Source organism: Tenrec ecaudatus, chromosome 5 (genome assembly GCF_050624435.1).
Source record: "Tenrec ecaudatus isolate mTenEca1 chromosome 5, mTenEca1.hap1, whole genome shotgun sequence".
In the NCBI taxonomy this organism is placed as follows: Eukaryota; Metazoa; Chordata; class Mammalia; order Afrosoricida; family Tenrecidae; genus Tenrec; species Tenrec ecaudatus.
The window spans coordinates 184,929,708-184,947,348 of record NC_134534.1 but is presented as its reverse complement, the minus strand read 5'-3'; the positions used below and the strand labels follow the sequence as shown (position 1 = coordinate 184,947,348).

The 17,641-nt window shown below is 52.1% G+C and overlaps 1 protein-coding gene across 1 annotated transcript in view; it reads right to left on the bottom strand.

The window, feature by feature from the left end:
• Positions 1-811: 811 nt before the first annotated feature.
• ERC2 (ELKS/RAB6-interacting/CAST family member 2) overlaps positions 812-17,641 on the bottom strand; it is a 763,082-nt gene continuing 746,252 nt past the window's right edge. The window contains exons 16-17 of the mRNA XM_075550919.1: positions 1,244-1,378; positions 812-931 (exon numbers count right to left, since the gene is read on the bottom strand). Of these exons, the coding sequence (XP_075407034.1) occupies positions 812-931; positions 1,244-1,378 (255 nt within the window). The remainder of the gene's footprint in view (positions 932-1,243; positions 1,379-17,641) is intronic.

The window sequence follows — 17,641 nt, the reverse complement described above, 5'->3', positions numbered from 1 at the left end:
CCATCTCAGAGAGAAACACACAAGCTGGACCTTCCTGTCCTTGGTGTCAGAATCTAGATGTGCCCGTGAACACCCTCTGCCGTGTTGAGGTCTCTGGGGTCAAATGCTTCCAAGTGGAAGAGCAAGCTCATGGTCAGGGGCTGAGGCACCTCGCTGGGCAGGGCTGCCTCAACCTGCGATGCTGGTTCCAGTGCATAGCACCTCTCTTGGGCTGTCCTCCTGGTGAAAGCGCTTGGAGACTTGGAGTCTTAACTCACACAGCGAATGCCAGGGAGAGGAGGTAACAAAGAAACAGGGCCCCCGGATGGAAGGATTAGGAACATGATCACCACCTTGCATTCAATCAGCAAATAACCCACCTCCATCCATCCGGGTTATTCTAACAAGGCCACCCCTTCCCATATCCCAAAATACATAGCAAAGGCCTTCGCATCTTCCCAATGGTTCTATTCCTTTATGAATGCCCGCGACCTTCTGAGACGGATTCTAAAAGGACACTCGGAACACGGAAATGGGGACATCATCTAACAAGGGAAGAAATGCCGTGGACACCAAGGGCAGAGTTAGGTGAGTGTACATTTAATTTCATAACTGACCGTTTCCATGACATTCACCTTCAAGCATTCTCCTGCTACACACTAACCAGTCCAGCTTGGTACTGGGTAGATTGACCGTGGACATCCCGTGCCTGGCAGGAGGGTTTGTGTCCTTGTCAACCCATCTTGCCAGTGACTCCGTTGCTCAAGGGGCAGATGGTGTCCAAGTCAAATAGACCAGACGCCTTGACTTCACAACTAACAGATTCCTGGTCCTATTTCTCTACCCCTCTGTTAATTTGCCTCCAGAAGGAATTCTCTAGGAAAGAACTCAGCAAGCTCCAGGCATCGCCGGTTGCCAGGCTCATGGTGACAAAGTGCCTTCTCTTCAAACCCTGAGCCAGACATTCCAAAGGAAGTGGCCATGAGATACCGAGCCAGCGCTCGACTGGCCACCGCTGAACGAGGAAAGGAGGGCAGGGAAGAAAATGCAGAACATAAACAAGAAAAGACAAAACGTTGAAGAGGAAGGAGAAAGGAAAACATTTAGATTCCTTGAGTGATGGAAATAAATACCAAAGCTATTAGTTTCAGTTCAAAGAGCGTATCACTTTATGCTGTTTATTATTTCTTGAGGACTATTTATTTTATCTTGAAATATCCAAAGGGGTAAAAGGGGTGCTGGAGGGAGTGGCAGGGAGACTGACCTGGTCAGGAGAGGGCCTGTGGTTGGAATGCTGCGACCTCCCGGGAGATCGGTGGTGGTGGTGGTGGTGGTGGTGGTGGTGGTGGTGATGGTCCTCATCATAGTTGTCCGCCATCAGCTTCATCCGGTTCTGGGTCTGCGCAAGAGGAACACCAGGGAAGATGCCATCAGGAGGAGCTAAGCGACCAGCCAGAGTGGCTCAGGGCATGTCACTGCACATAGGGGACCCCCCTTTGTTCCTGATCCAGACGCTTTTATTTCTAGTCAGACTGACACCTAAGGAGAGCCCGTGCCCTTACAGCTTTGGTGAAAGGGGCTTTGTCACCCCTTGAAGCCACAGTGGGCCTTGTAGATGCGGTGGTCGGGGAACGGGCAGCTTGTCAAGGCCTCTGCTCTCCCTTCTCCAGTCATCAGAGCTCCAGAGGAAGCTTGTAATCACAGGCTACCCACGAACACATCTGACCCTCTAGAGCAGCGGTTCTCAACCTGTGGGTCAAGACCCCTTTGGGGGTTGAACGACCCTTTCACAGGGGTCACCTGATTCAGAAAAGTAGCACAATGACAGCGATGAAGCAGCAACAAAAATCATTTTATGAAAATAAAAATCATTTTATGGTTGTGGGGGGTCACCACCACATGAGGAACTGTATGAAAGGGTTGAGGCATTAGGAGGTTGAGAACCGCTGCTCCAGAACAAGCAAGAGATGGATGCTCTGATGGAAGGTTGGTCAAGAGCTGGGTAGAGACACAGAGCTAAGGACACACTGCAGCCTCAAGAGACAAGGTGGCAGAATCCCCAGGAGGCGTGGAATGCACAGACACTAAGAGAGATGGCTGGCTACTTATGCTGACTTCTCTGTGGACCGTTTCCATCTTGTTCTTTGGTCAAACTGAGCAGACAGAGCAGAACCGACCATCCTCCTTATCCCAAGGAGCTCTGGTGGCATTGTGAGTTATGCATTGAGCTACCAGTCCCTAGGTCAATAGTTCAACCCCACCAGCTGCTCTGTGGGAGTAAGGTGAGGCTGTCGTCTACTCCGATAACGATTTAAAATCTTGGAAACCGAAAGGGGCAGTTCTACTCTGTCCTGCAGGGTTGCTAAGCATGAGAACCAACTCGGTGGGTAGTGTCTCTCTTTCTTCCAAGCCTAATGCTTGTCCCATGAGGAAACTGGGCATCATGGTCAACATCTGGGCTAAAAAGTTGTCTTATTTTATTACACAGAGCAGGAAATGAGGAAGGGATGGTCACAGGCCACAGAATCTAGAAAAACACCTGAAGATGGTGGAAACAGGCAGATTCCAAAGATCCCGCTCAGAAAGCCAATGATACAGAGGCAACACATGCGGGTGTGGGATTGAAGGCCCTGATCCACCCCTGGCAGAGCTCACTGTTTGATGCCTCACGCTGCCCCCTCAATGCCACCTGCCCTGGGCTTGCTGTCAAATAGCACCCCACGGAGTCAGGATAAGTGACGGGGACATCACAGGGTTGTGGTATGAGGGGTGCTGCATGTTTGCTTGCGGCCCGGGAAGGTCATCGAGCATTGAGGACAGCCCGGGAGTTGCCCTAACAGTCCCACTGGTGGCTGGGGACGACAAGGGTACTTTCAGAGAGCCAGAAACCAGGGCTGGCAGGGCCTCAAACCCGCTGGGAGTTTTACTGAGCAGGTTCTGCTGCTACATCATGGAAACACCTCACACCCCAGCCCCACCTGCCACAGGAGGCCCCGGGATCTCCTCACCACATTCAAAACCCCACAGTGTGCAATCTGTGACAGGCCCCAGAGTGGATGTAAAAAAGAAAAAAAGAAGCATGAATCTGGATAAAAACCATAAAACCAAGGGAAAGAGTCACTGAACTTTTTATGATTATTTTTTGGAAATCTCAGGCAACCTTTGGCAGCTGATAGCATTTCCATGGTTCCGTGCCCACTGCAAGTGGCAGACGACCCCATGGCAGGTTATGTCCTGTGAGAAAGGGCAGGTCCACGGAGCCTCTGTAGACACACCTGAAGTCTCCCTTGGTTGCTGGCCTTCGGAACCGAGATTCTAAAAGGCAGGCATCGCCCCTCAAGTTCCAGATTGATTGTCTAACTTGTGAACAGACAATAAACTGGGAGTCGTTCCTTCTGGTCGACCTTGAAGAGCCCAAGGGGAGTCGTGTGCTGGTCCACAAGGCTGGGACCCGCCCCAGTAGGATGACAGGGCCGCAATGAATGCGTGCCAGCGCTGCTCTTGTACGCATCATCAGCCCCGATGCCCGGGGAAGCTCCTGTGAGTCTCTGTGATTGTTTTTCCAGCAGGGACAAGCCCAAAGTCCCCTCCCTTTGAACTGTATCCTCCTAAGGAACGCACAAGCTAAACACGACGCCGTACTCCGTCCTCAGTGTGTCTGCTGCAATGAGGTGACGGAGAGCGGGCATGTCACAGGGCAAAGACTGTAAATGAATGATGTCATCTTTCCAATTTGGTGCTGAAACATAAATAAACCTCGTTGTTCACGGGAAGACCAGCTGGGGCGGTGGGGGTGCACACAGAGCCACTGCGAGCGGAAGAGGCTTCTTTTGATTAGTCTGGGCTCGAAGAGGAGAGTGTGAAATGCAGATGAAAAATGAGAGTGTGATCTGATACCCAAGACTATTTGTATTTATCTTCCTGTAACATAGCCCCTAAACTGTGGCCGATTTCTTACACGCTGGTGGCTAGGTTTCCACCAGTCCTGAGCCCTGAATCGTCAAGTTCAAAATGGGTCTCTTTCAAATGTAGAAAACATACAAGCAAACAATGAAACCCCCACCACCTGGTCCCATCCCGACTCAGCCTTAATGGTCTGCCGACACAGAGGGAAGGATGGGGACGGACGGGAAGCCAGGAAACACACTCCTGGAGTCGGCGGAGGAAAGACCATAGGGGCAACCACAGGAGCTCAGTTATCCCAACAACCCCTCACCATTGGCCAGGGGGCCGGTCCCATCCACGTGCAGTTGGCCCAGCCCCTCTAGCCATCAGACACGTACGATGCCCCACCACAGAGCAGCAAACAGCCAGTCTTCTGGGGAAAAGTAATCTTGCATTGAGCAGGTGACAGCTTTCCACAACACAGCACTTGGGAGCTCATGAACTCACTTAGTGAATCCCCGAAGGCCATTGTAATGGCTTTGACCGTGTCCATGATCTGCTGATCTGACGCTTTCTCCCTGGGCTAATGGTGTGATGTTCTTTTCTCTGATACTTTGTCATCCTTGATGAAACAAAACTATGCAGACCTCATTCTCTACGTCCGCTTTCCTCTAGGGCATGCGTGGCTGAACTTATGTGGCTTACTGTTCCCTCTTTCAGAAACAAACCCAAGAAAACAAACTAGTACTGCCCAGCAGTGAAAACCGCTTGTCCTGTAGTCCAATCTGGGACAAAGTATAGCAATCAACCTTTGCAGCTGCCGTGGGTGGTGGTAGCCCCCCTCCTGGGGGAGGTGGGGCGCTATAGCTCTTGTTGAGAAACACTGCTCTGGGACAACTGCCTTCTCAGGGTTCCCCTGCCTCACTTTTGCTTCCCACGGAAAGTAATCCGGGGACGGACTTCAGACTCCTTGCCACTCACCGGCTGCAAGTCCTTCTGAGGCTCCTCATGGATCTCAGAACAGAGCTGTTTTCCACCTCCAGCTCCTTGATGGGGCTTACCAGACTCACCTCCCCAACACCGCCTTGTGGCATTTCACCTTGGGGCAGGCTGCTCACAGTCACCCGAGGGGGACCCATTAGCTCCTCTGGCTGCAACCCAAAAACCCTCTTTGAGCTTCCCCCCAAACACCAAACTCACCGCCTTCAAGTGGACCCTGACTCACACTGACCCGACAGGACAGGGTAGAATTTCTAAGATGATAACTTTTCAGAGGCTAAGAAAGTCTCATCTTTCTCCCGTGGAGTGGCTGGTGGTTTTGAACTACAGACTTTGTGGTTAGCAGCCCAATGCATAACCATCACATCCACCAGGACTCTGATCTACTATAGAACAGATTAAGTGCTCGACGGTTTTCTACAGGACCCAATTCCTCCCTTCCACCCCAGCCCCTGCGAGACAGCACTGACATCGAGCCATGATATGAGTCACAAGTATGATCACTTGCACACTTGGCTTTCTCCTCCAGGAGGGTGCAAACCCCTTGAAGAAAGCACGGCCGGAGTTACCCCTGTGCTCTCCGCCTGCTGCAGAGTCTGAGAGACAAGTAGATCTTAGCGGATGATTCACCACAAGTAAACAGCGAGTCAATGAATGTGAGTGAATGATGCACGAGAGCACACAGACAACTTGCAAGCTCCTGAGGGTAGGTGGTGAGGCAGTTGAATACGTAAGTTTCCATATGATGGCTGAAGTCTCCCTGCTCACCATCTAGTTCTGCTGGATTGCCATCCTTATTCCTAGGGGCGGGGAGGGCAGGAGTACTACCGAGGGCGGGAGCTATTGGAAAAGCACATTGGCCTTCTTCCAGAAAGGTGCCCATTGGGCAGGGTTCCCTTGTGAGCTGCTGACGGAAAAGCCAGCAGTTCCAAACCATCAGCTGCTCCATTAGGGAAAGAGGAGGCTCTCTGCTCCCGCTAAGAATTACAGACTCAGACACTCCTGGGGACACTTCCACTCCATGGCCTCGGAGTGTTTTCAGTGATTTGTGACAGTGTGCGGAATCTCCTACCGCCTTTCCAACGACTTTCCAACACAGAGTGATTGGTGGGGGCAGGGGAAGTACCACATACATGGGGATAGCACAGGATTTGTTGTGGTTTCATTTCTCGAGGTGGGCTGTGTGAATAGATACTGTATGTTTCTTTAAAAATACGAAAACAAAAAACTCTCCAGATTCCTTCTCTCCCAAACCTCAATCTTGGTCTGAGTGGGAACATTTTTTTAAAAGGAGGAAACGTGAAATGGAAGTGGACTCGAGTCTTCAGTGACAAACAGGCTTGCCTCCAAAAAGGGACACAACAGCACACAGGGTCACAGGTGCGATGGGGTTCGGCGCCCTATCTCTATCTCACAGCTCTGCGGAGAGCAGGGTTTAGCCCAGGGCAGTCACCCTCACTAGTCCCGCTCTCCTTTCAGTCCCCAAAGTCCACCCTCGGATATGGCAACCTTAGCCCGTCATCAAAATCCGTGAAGAACACCATCTGCGGGGAGGCCTCGCGTCCTCCCCTCCCTCACGGAGCGGGCACCTGACCAGAGGTCTACTTGTGCACACCTTCCTGATGACACCAAGGTCAGGGTCTTCATCGGTGCCAGCAATGAGGCTGGCACCTGGACATGGAGGCCCCGCCCACACCTCTGCTGACAGCCCTCGCTGACCACTGACCGACAGGCACAGCCCTCTGCGCCAGGCTCTGCACTCCTGCCCTGCCTGTGACAGAGCCCTGCTGGAGGGAGAATTACAATCTGAACAGCTGTCCTGACAGAAGCAGAGACCTGCAAGAACCAAGAGCGGCTCAGGCCTAGACCCTGAGTATCAGCTGGAGTAGAGGGGAAGATTAGCCAAGAAAGCGAGGCTGAGAGAGACAGACGAAGGCACATACCCAAGATCGCACACTGGTAGGTTTCAGCCTCTGACCCGCTAGGGCTGGCGGCTTTATAAAACAGCAGATGGGACCGGAAACGTCACTGGTTTGACACGGACTCTAATCAGCGCTGGGAAAGAGAAGCAGTGCTCACCATCGACCTTCAAGTTCCTTGAGAGGTAGCGAGTGGATGAGGACTTCGCAGACATACCCAAACACCTGGGGAGAGCTAGACGCTGGGCCTGGGGGTTAGGGGCCCAGGGCGACCTGGTCCAGGAAGACCTGTTCTACATCCTACTTTGGGAAGTAGCCACTGGGATCTTAAGAGCTTTTTTTGAGCAGCCGCCTAGCGTGGGGCTGCTGGTCTCCCCTGTCTGGAGGTGAGAAACCCTTGGTGCCATCATGGGACGCCAACTCAAAGCAAGCCTACAGGACAGGGTGGGCCCGCACCCCGTGGGTCTCCGGGACTGTCCCTCTTTACAGGAGTAGAAAGCCTCGCCTCTCCCTCAGAGAGGCTGGTGGTTTGAACGGTCGACCTTATGGTTAGCAGCCCAGCAGGTAGCCCCCGTGAGGGAAGACGGGTTATGAAAATCAAAAGGCATCCACTCTCAGAAGACACAGAGTCGGGGTCTTCAGGCCGACGTTAAGATGCAGCCATGCAGCACGGAAGCCACAAAACCCACAGGGAAGAAGCACACCAGCCCGTGTGATCATGAGGTGTCGACACGATCTGGTGTCAGGCATCAGAAGACCCAAAACAGACAACCATATTGATGCGAACGAGGGGGTCATAGTGGAGACCCAAAGCCCATCTGTAGACAATTGGACATTCCCTCACAGAAGGGTCACAAGGAAGGGACAGGAAAGTCGGGGTGCAGTATAGCACCAACAAAACACACAACGTTCCTCTAGTTCTTTAATGCTACTCTCCACCCACTATCATGACCCACTTCTACCCTCCAAGTCTGGCTAGACCAGAGCATGTACATGGGTACAGATAAGAGCTCTGGACACATGGAATCCAGGACAGATAAACCCCTCAGGAACAGCAATGGGAGTAGCAAAACCATGAGGTTAGGGGAAAGGTGGGAGGAGAAGGGGGAGAAAGGGGAACCAATTGTAATGATCACTCTGTAACTCCCTGCCCCCCTCCCAACTCTGGGAACGACAAACAGAAATGGTGAAGGGAGACAGCAGATGGTGTACGATATGAAAATAATAATAGTTTATAATTTATTAAGGATCTGTGAAGGTGGGAGGGGTCAAGGGGAAGGAAAAAAGAGGAGTTCAAGCAGAAGGAACATGTCTTGGAAAGGATGATGGATGGATGGGTTGTGATAAGAGCTGTCCGAGCCCTTGATACAATGATTTATCAAAAGGAAAGGGAAAAAAAAAGGAAGCCCAGAGGTCATGGACTCAGTGAGCCCAGCGCATTAGAGAGGCACAGGAACATGGCCTCTGGGACCGGGGTCTAGAAGAACTAGATGGTGCCCGGCCAGCATGGCCCACATCTCTGAAAAGGACTACATTAGAAGGTCCTTGATAGAGTGCAAGTGTGAAAACGCCAACGAGAGACTAAACACAAAATCATAAAAGTGACGAGGCTTACAGGGCTGACAGAGACCACTGGAACCCTAAGACTACGACCCTCAGTCACCCGCCTGGTCTGGGTCTGGCCTCGTCCCCACGCCCCATTTCCAGCTGAAGGATAGGAGCATCTCCGAGGAGGGCAGCCTGGGGCGGAGGTGTGGACACCTGAGAGACACAGCCATTTCAGCAGCGCCATGACCCTTTCATACAGTTCCTCACGGTGTGGTGACCCCCCACCATAACATTATTTTCATTGTTAATTCAAAACTGTAATTATGCTACTGTTATGAATTATCATGCAAATATCTGCTATGAAGAATGGATTTTCATGGTTACAAATGGAACATAATGAAAACAGTGATTCCTACAAAACAATATGTAATTATTATATTGTGAAATATTTATTTCTAATGACAAATCAATGAAATTTTGTCTTGAAGCATGGTATAGCATGGGTAACGGTCTTCATGCCGGGTACTTGCATGTGGGCGTATCTGCATGTGGACGGACCTGCCTGGAGACGGATAGAGGAGCAGTGTCTAGGTTCCTAAGACCATCAGAAATACATGTTTCCGATGGTCTTAGGCGACCCCTGTGAAAGGGTTGCTCAACCCCCAAAGGGGTCACAACCCCAGGTTGAGAAGCGTTGATTTAGATCATAAGCACAGTGTTTACCCAGAATTTGCCCAGAGTTTCCAGGGTGGCAGAAAGCAGAGCAGCACCCAGCAAAGGAACGGGGACAAGAAACCAGGATGTGGAGGGCGGGGGTGGGCGGAAGGACCTCACGTGACGGGGACTGCGATATGGATGTGAAACAAAGGCTGCGGGCACGGTGGGGGCACATTGAGGGTCCGCTCTGCAGATCTTCACCTGATTCACAACAAAGCCTCTAAAGGCAGTCAATAAAGCTGTCTGTGACCAGAATGCGACTCAGTCACAAGATCCCTATAAAGCCCCCAAGGACCCACCCCACTGTAAACCCTAAAGTCGCTTGTGTCCAGTTCTTGGGGGAGCAGGAGATTGTGACCCTCGGCGCAGACCTGAGCAAGTGTGGACGACCAAGGAATGCCAGCCTCCTGAGCACCGCGGGAGGTGGTGGGGCCTCGGAGGGGGAGGTCCAGAAGTTTCCAACGCCGCAGTGGTCCTCGGCACACTGCAGGTCTGTTTGATGAAGTAGTGGGCAGCCCGTGCTATGCTTAGCTTATAAACACTGTGAAGTCCTCCTCTACATTCATTTATCTTACTTGTCACCCACAAGGCCCTTCAAGGACGGCACAGTATGCAGAGCATGAAGAGCCGGGTAAAGAACACATACTTCATGTCCAACCTAAACGGCTCCGACTCGCAGTCAACAGGGGGTCTCGGGCTGGGGTGGGAGGTGACGCAGGTGCTCCCGCCCAGCCACGGAGGCAGGCTGTGAGTGGCTCTTTCGGAAATCCTTTACAAAGTGATCTTCAAACCCAGATCCCAAGGTTGTCACCCGGGAAGAAGCAAAAGGAAGGAGCAGGGAGGTGGCGAGGTTGGGGAAAAGGCAGGAAGTCAGGATGCAGGCAGAGGAGAAGGCACGGGGGGGGAGTTGACATGGAGCAGGGAAGACGAGATGGAGGGAGGGAGAGGAGAGATGATTCTATGGGGAGATGTTTGGACTTGGTTGTGGAAACTGCCCTGACGGAGAGGAGGTCTTCCTTGAGTTCATACAGCCCAGAGCTGTGGATGGTCACGAGCCTGGGCAGAACTGTTGGAGTCCAAGGGCGGGGACATGGCTAATGAGAAGACCTGCCGTTTGAGCTCCCCAGCGACGCCCCAGGAGAAAGATCCGGTGACCACCGTGCTCCTGCAAAAACAGGGGTGGTCGCTGGAGAGTTCATGTCAACTGGACACTCTGAGCTAAGGGGTGGGGTCAGACCTGCCTCTTGAGTCCCAGCCTGATGCTGCTCCCTTGGGGGGTTGGCCTTCTTGAAAGAAGGACCCCAGGCTTTCTCAAAAGGAGGACCCCAGGGAGAGGGAAGAATCCCCGCCCCCACACCTTCTCTCCCCCTGCAACTGCCTGCTTCCTGGCCACCCTGAGAGCTGCTGTTTCCACCAACCTGGGATCCACAGGACCCTGTGCCCCCCAGCCTGTGTTCTTCTGGCATTCTGCATTGCTGCGTGTGGCTGTGTGCGTCTGAAGAGGAACTTGAGCTGGGTGGGGCCGGGAACGATTTCCTGATATGTGCATACTTCGCAGCCAGCAGCTCTCTCCATGCAGAATAGAAGTCTCCCTGGATCCGTTTCTCCAGTCAGCCCGGCCGCGGACACCACTGGCTGACAATGCCCCACGCTGCACAAGGTGTCGGCCACGGATCGGAATGCACCTAGGGCACTTGCCCCATCAAACTGTGTCCCCCGCTAGCGAGGGGCAAAAAGCCTCCGGTATGGCCTCTGTGGAATCGCCAGAAGACTTGAAACAGCCCGCATGAGTTCCGATTCGGGAGAGCACGGGAAGAGACTGAGTAACAGGCTTGCCCACCCTTAGGAAGGACTGGGAAGAGTGTGATCACTTCTAGGAGCTAGCAAAATGCGTCACAGGGAGCCACGGGTCCACTGCTCCTCCTGCATAGTCCGGGTGCCTGGAGGCACAGCGGCTGATGCCGAAAGATGGGCTGTTCACAGATGTGAGGGAGGAAGCCAGGCAGTCTACTTCCACCGGCCTTGTAGTCCTGGTCACCCTGGGCAGGTCCTACAGGGCTGCTGTGAACCAGAATGGACTCAACATGAATCTGCTCGGCCTTTCTCCAGTTCCTTAAGGGCTATAACATGACAGATCGTCTCAGAGACACCGTCTACATACCACCTGCCTTGACTCGGGAAAGGTATGTCTGAGGTGAGGCTAAAGCAAGTGGGTGTAAATTCCAGGGTGGGTCTGCGGACGGACGCACAGGGAGAACATCATGGAGCCAGGCCTTGAAGGGACTGACCCTTGAGGCCTCATCCCCGGTGCCAGAAGGACAGAGCAGAGCTGGTGAGATTGGACATGGGTGACAGAGGGCAAAGGCCAGTGATCCCTGAGAAGCTCTGAGGGAGCTTTAGGACCTCGGGAACTGGGAACTGGCTGCGGCATGAGGGCTCTGCAGCTCAGCGCGGGAATGGATCGAACACAGTCTGGGGCTGCGCCCAGCTCTGACGCATGGTGGGAGGGCATCAGCCCAAGACCTCCTCTGTCCTTCATCTCCTGCCAAACAAGCCGAGGGGGTGGGGCAGGGTGTCGGCTGGCCATGCGAACCATGTGGTGATCTGCTGGCTGGTGCTGTGCACAAGTGGACCCCTGGGAGGGGGGAGGTGAGAGGATGGGGAGAGGTTTGGCAGGGGAAGGGGCTTGGCAGCTGGGAGCTGGAGAGGAAGAGACAGCAGGGCCTTGGCGGGAGAGCAAATCCCTCTCCCCAGCTGGTCTCACATTGGAGTAAAACAACTGGAGAAAATGTAAACACCCTCATTAGCAGTTTTCCAATCAGTTGAGAAGCCAAGAGGGAGAGAGGAATGGCCGTGGAGTGGCCCAAATACCGAATCCATGAGACATTCCCCAAGAGTGCAGCCTCTCCTTTGGTGACATGCCCCGCTGCTCCGTGCCCCCCCCCCCATATCTGGATGTCAACAGACTCATAAGGCACCCTGGTGTCATATTGATTACATGCTGGCTGCTCAGTTAAGCAGAAGGGCAGTGGTTTGAACCCACCCAGCAGGTCCTCAAGAGAAAAGGCCTGGTGATTTATCTACACCCCCCACCATCCCCACAGCAGCCTCGGAGGCCCTGTGAGGCTCCTCTGTCACAGGGAGTCGCCATGAGTCAGAGACACTGGACACCTAGCAGTAACCGTGCGGAATACTTGGAAAGTACACTCACCGAGACCAGTTCAGTTCTACGTGGGAGGGGGGCCTGAGCCCCCATTCTGTCCAGAGGAGAGACCTCCAGAACCCACCCTACCCATGAGCACCGCCTCAACCTCCCATCATGCCCACACCCAAGACAAGCGAACAAGACGGGGCCACAGTCGCCGACCTCTGCTGGCGCCCCTCCACGTACACGTTCCCAGAACACAAACAGGAAAACCTCCCCACGCCACCTCTTCTCCTCCGTACTTGGCCGCCAAAGACACAGAAAGTAGAACCTCTGGTTCTGAGGCAGGCGCTGCGAGAAATCCAGCTTCCAGAAGGGATGAAAATTGGAGTCTCATTCCAGACGGAATGCCCGTGTGTGCTGCTTTCCTCTCAGCCTTTGCAGCACAGAAGGTCTATCCATCACATGGGCACGTGTTGGATCAAACAGCTTAAAGTAACGCAGAGTAAATCATTAGACTCCATAACGAGCACTTCCACAGGGCGGCAGAAAAACTGGAAAATGGACATAATCCCACACTCTAGAATACTTCAAGAGGTATCTCAAATCTTTCCTTTGTAAATAATTTCAAGAACAATCAGAGTGATAAAATGCTAGTGCTGGGCCACATCGCCCATCAATGAATCCCATCTTTTTTACACCAAGGGCGAGTCTGGCAGGATGAAGGCCAGTTCCTGAAGATCTGGTGGAAAGCTCTAGTTCTCTCCACTCCTGGCCCCAGAGACCTTCCCCATCCTTAGCCACCTCCCCGTTCTGGTGGCCTGACTGTACACACTCATGATGACCATGGCCCAAAACTCCACTGGCCCCCATGTCACCTGCTTCGAATTCCAAAATAGCATTGTACTAGTTTCTGCTTATGACAGTCTGAATCTCATTAACTACTCAGTCATCAGAGGTTTCTCAAGATAGGTGAGAAGTCACTGGAAGTTCTGTGGCGGAATTCTCCCCTTTCCTGTAGGAGATCAGGGTTCAGGTTCCTGGCCAAAGCAGCTTGTAGGCAGCCACTTTCACCCTCCCTGTCGATGGAAAGTTGCATGCTGTGCCGGTGTGGTAGGTTACAAGTGGGCTGCTAATCACAAGGTCAGCAGTTCAAACCCACCAGCCGTTTCATGGGAGAAAGACGAGGCTGTCTGTGCCTGTAAGGATTTACAGGCTCATAAATCACAAAGGGCAGATCGGCTCTATTCTAGAGGGTTACTGCGAGTCAGAATTGACTTAGTTTAGTAGGTTTGGGTTGGTTTTGGTCTCAGAATAAGATGAAGAAGAAAGAGAGGTCTGGCCATCAACTTCTGAAAAAGCAGCCAGTGAAAATCCTGTGGGTCGCACGGTCTGACACACCAGTGACCATGGGGGTGGTGCAGGCCAGGCGACACCTTGTCCCATGACGGGGTTGCCGTGAGTGGGAGGGCTGACTCCCCATCATGAACAACAAGATCACAGAATCCCCATGTTCTTGGAGCTATGAGCCTCAGTCTCCACCAGAACTACGGAGTCTGCTTTATGATCTTTCTTTTCTTCGATGTTGTAGGAACAAGTTTTATGTCTCCTCTTTTCTGAAAGTCACACATGCTAGTTGTGAAAAATTAAATAGTGAAAAAGGGTTTTAAGAAAACCAGACTTAGTATTCTGCCTGTCCTATCCCAAATTCCGACTCCCCTTGTTGGGGGATTTTGGTCAAGCTGTCTGCATAATGCAGACTCAGACACCATGCGCACCCACTCCCTAACAATCGCATGTGGGGCATGTCGGGCTATCCCTCCAATCAGGAACATGTCACACCAGCTCATGTTCGACGGCGACATTCTGTGGTATGCATGTATTGTTACATAAAGAGCAACCCCCCGCCCCCACCATACCTCCTGCCATCTGTTCGATTCTGTCACAACGGCCCTACAGGAAAAGGTAGAACTGCCCCGTGGGTTTCCAAGGCCGGCACCTCCACAGGAGCGGGGTGCCACATCTTTCGGCCACGAAGCCACTGGTAGGTTTGAAAAACTGATCGTTCTGTTAAGAGCCAACTGCTTGACTACGGTGTCACCAGGACCCCATGTATTGTTATCAAGCAGCCCTCTGAGGCTCTATAGATGTACTAGATGTACGCCAAGCACCTGAACGTGGGCACAGGGCCATCTCTAGGACTGGTGTCACCCAGTACAGTAACTCATGATGTCACCCCTCCTCCCCCCAAACCCACACTCATTTTCATACAGACCATGCCGACTCATCGCCACCTTCTAGGACAGGATGGAACAGCCCCTGCGGGTTTCAGAGACTAACCCTCGACAAGAGCATAGGGCCTCCTCGTCTTTCTCCTGCGGGACGGCTGGTGGTTGGAAATGCTGGCCTGTCGTGAGCACCTCAGTGCATAACCATTATGCCACCAGGACTCACACAGAATCCTCAATGTCCTCGATCAGTTCTAATCAGAATCACGTCCATTCATATAGTAAGTGGCTCACACGCAAAACTTGTTAGATCATGTGAATCCTAACAACGCTGGTAAAATCTCTTAAGATGGAATGATGGCATTATTTGCTACCATATGATTGTTCACTGAGCAGCAGCCTTTTTGAATATTTTCTCCTTTTCTTCTGATTTAATTCTTAAGCTTTACTCATGTGGTTTCGCAAATACACCTCGCCACTGCAACTAACGCACCTGAAAGTCTGGACAAAATCGGTGATGATAGAACTTTAAGCAACTGCAGATGAAGCCACGTGATTCGAAGAATGATCGTAATTGGGTAATACCAACTAGTTCTGACTAGCTGAGCTTACCAAAAATATGTTTGTTGTTGTAACTATAGGGATATTTTATATAAAACAAGTTTCTGTTGAAACCCTGCAAACAATGTTTACAGTTAGTCTTCCTCTGACGGTGTCACCGTACAGGCCGCACACCCTGCACTACAGACACCACTGGGCTGGTGTGAGATAAGTGTTTGTTGAAGGACGCAAAGGGGCGGGAGAGAGGAAGCTATGATGCACACGTGAATCATCTCTGGCTTTTCATTGTACCAACACTGCTTCGATGAATTCTTTGCTAAGGACCCAGCGTTGCTTACTTTTAAGTGCTGATGGTCAATGTTAAATAGCGGTTTCAGTAACGGTCTACAGAAAGAGAGGCTCGGGAGAAGCCTGGAGAACGCAGCACACACACATTTTAAACTTGGAAAGACATCGCAGTGTCCTTTAAAACCCATGGTGCCCAGCTATCAGAAAGAATAGTGACTAGGGCTTGAAAGCTGGTCTTAAAGCAAGCAGCCACTTAAGTGCAGTGTCCACTTAGTCCACGTGGAAGAAGCACATCACGCTGGGTGACCCAGGGATTAGAAACAATAAAATCCAAGATTAGGGGATGGAATTGTATTAGACCTTAAATTCTGAGCACCCAGTTTGCAGAAGGCTCTGGATGACAGTGAAAGCCCAAAATCCATTTGCAAAGTCCCCAAGCAGATGACGAGTCCATTGACCTCCCTTGGCCCGTGACCAGAGAGGCGGCCGGCCCTGCTCTCAGAGAGATAGAACGCATCAGAAAGTGAAGGGATGCAGGCACAGTAGGGCTGAAATTCAACATCTTGTCATTTTTTCCCTTTTGATTAATTTTCAATTTGTTCTAGTTCTTTTATTATTTTCTGTTTGCTTTTTGGATTGGTGTTTTCTGTTATATTTTGTTCTTGCTCCTGGTTTTGTTTGTTTGTTTTTAATAATAGGTCCATCTGTAGAGGCAGTAACTAGCCCAATACTTTCTTAGGGCTCTGACAGGGAGGTTGCAGGGAAAGGGGAGCTATGGAAACAAACATGAGAAAGGGTTCTAGCAGCCTGTGCGATGGCGACCACACAACCCTTTCGGATGCGCTGAAAGCAGTGGGTGGGGTGGAAGATGGTTTCCATGCCATAAAAGGGTTTGAAAATGCCTGTCAGTCTGCGGGTCCTTCTCTGCCCCCCTGCACGGTGCGGCGGGAGGGCGTTCACGCTGACCACGAGCTGACTACGCATCAAGCCTGGGCTCTTCTCCGTCTGTGCGCTGACTCCTCCGTCTCATGAGCGGAGAGCCTCCTCCCGTGAGCCCGGGCTCCCTTGACAGAGGGTGTTGGCTCTTTCGGCTCTGGTCATTCCAAAGGTGGTGTAGCCTTTCTCACCCCGAGTTGCTGACTGACACCCTGCTGCATTCATGGCCCCACATGCTTCCAAGCCTATAAAACTTGATGGGAGCAGATGGCCACATTTCTGCCACGCCTGTGAAGCAGCTGGTGGGTTAGAACTGCCCACCTTTTGGCTAGCAGACAAGTGTTTGACCTCTGTGTCACCAGATTGCTTTTCTTTACCACCAAAAAAACCCTGAGAAAAAAGCCAGCTCACTGGCATCCGGTCAATTCTGACTCAGCGACCTCACAGGACAGAAGAGAACAGCCCCTCTTGGTTTCTGAGGCTGTAAGTCTTTCCTGGGGTAGAAAGTCTCATCTCTCGCCCGCAGAGCAGCTGGTGGTTTTGAACTGCTGACCTTGGGGTTTGCAGCTCAATCTGTAACCCACTCCACCACCAGCAGCGATAGGAAATTCAATCCTTGATTAAACAGCACGTTTGATCCCTGACTGTTGCCACTGTTTGGTGCTGCCGTGTCAGTTCCAGCTCACCGCGACCCTCTGCGCAGCAGAGCAAAACCCCGCCGGTGCTGGGCCGCCCTCACAAGTGTTCTCGCGGCCGAGTCCTTTGTGGCAGCCGCTGTGTCCGTCCATCTTGCCAAGGGTCTTTCTGTGTTCTCTCCGCTCCTCTACGAGCATGATGTCCCTTCCGTCCCTCGTCTCTCCTGGTCAAGTCTCACCATCTTTGCTTCTGAAGAACCTTCCGGCTGTGCTTCTTCCAGGGCAGAATTATCGGTTCTGCTGACAGGTCTGGCCCTTTCAATGTTCTTCACCAGCACCACGATTCAAATGCATCAATGCTTCAGTCTTCCCTGATGCAGTGGGCTATGTATTAGTCAGGAGTTCGAAACCACAACTTCTCCATGGGAGAAAGAGGAGGCCTTCTACTCCTACGAAGAGTTAGGGTCTCAGGGAGCCACAGGGCTGGTGTACTCAGCCCTACAGCGTGGCCGTGAGTGGGAAGGGGCTCAAAGGCTAGGCGTTCACTCGCTTAGACGGGGGTATACTTTCCTTCCTTGCCCACACACGATGAGCTTTTTAAAACGATCGTTTGGTTCCCTTGTCTTATTTCTGCCCTTTTCTTCAAGGAAGGATCCGATCTTCAGATTGTAAATACGGTCAAGCTCTCACACGTCTATTTTCTCTAGAAAAATCGTCCTTTTTGTTACTCTTGACTAAGTCGTGCCCCTCCTCCTCCTCCTCCTCCTCCTCCTCCTTCGCTGGGGACATGTGGTCAGGAGA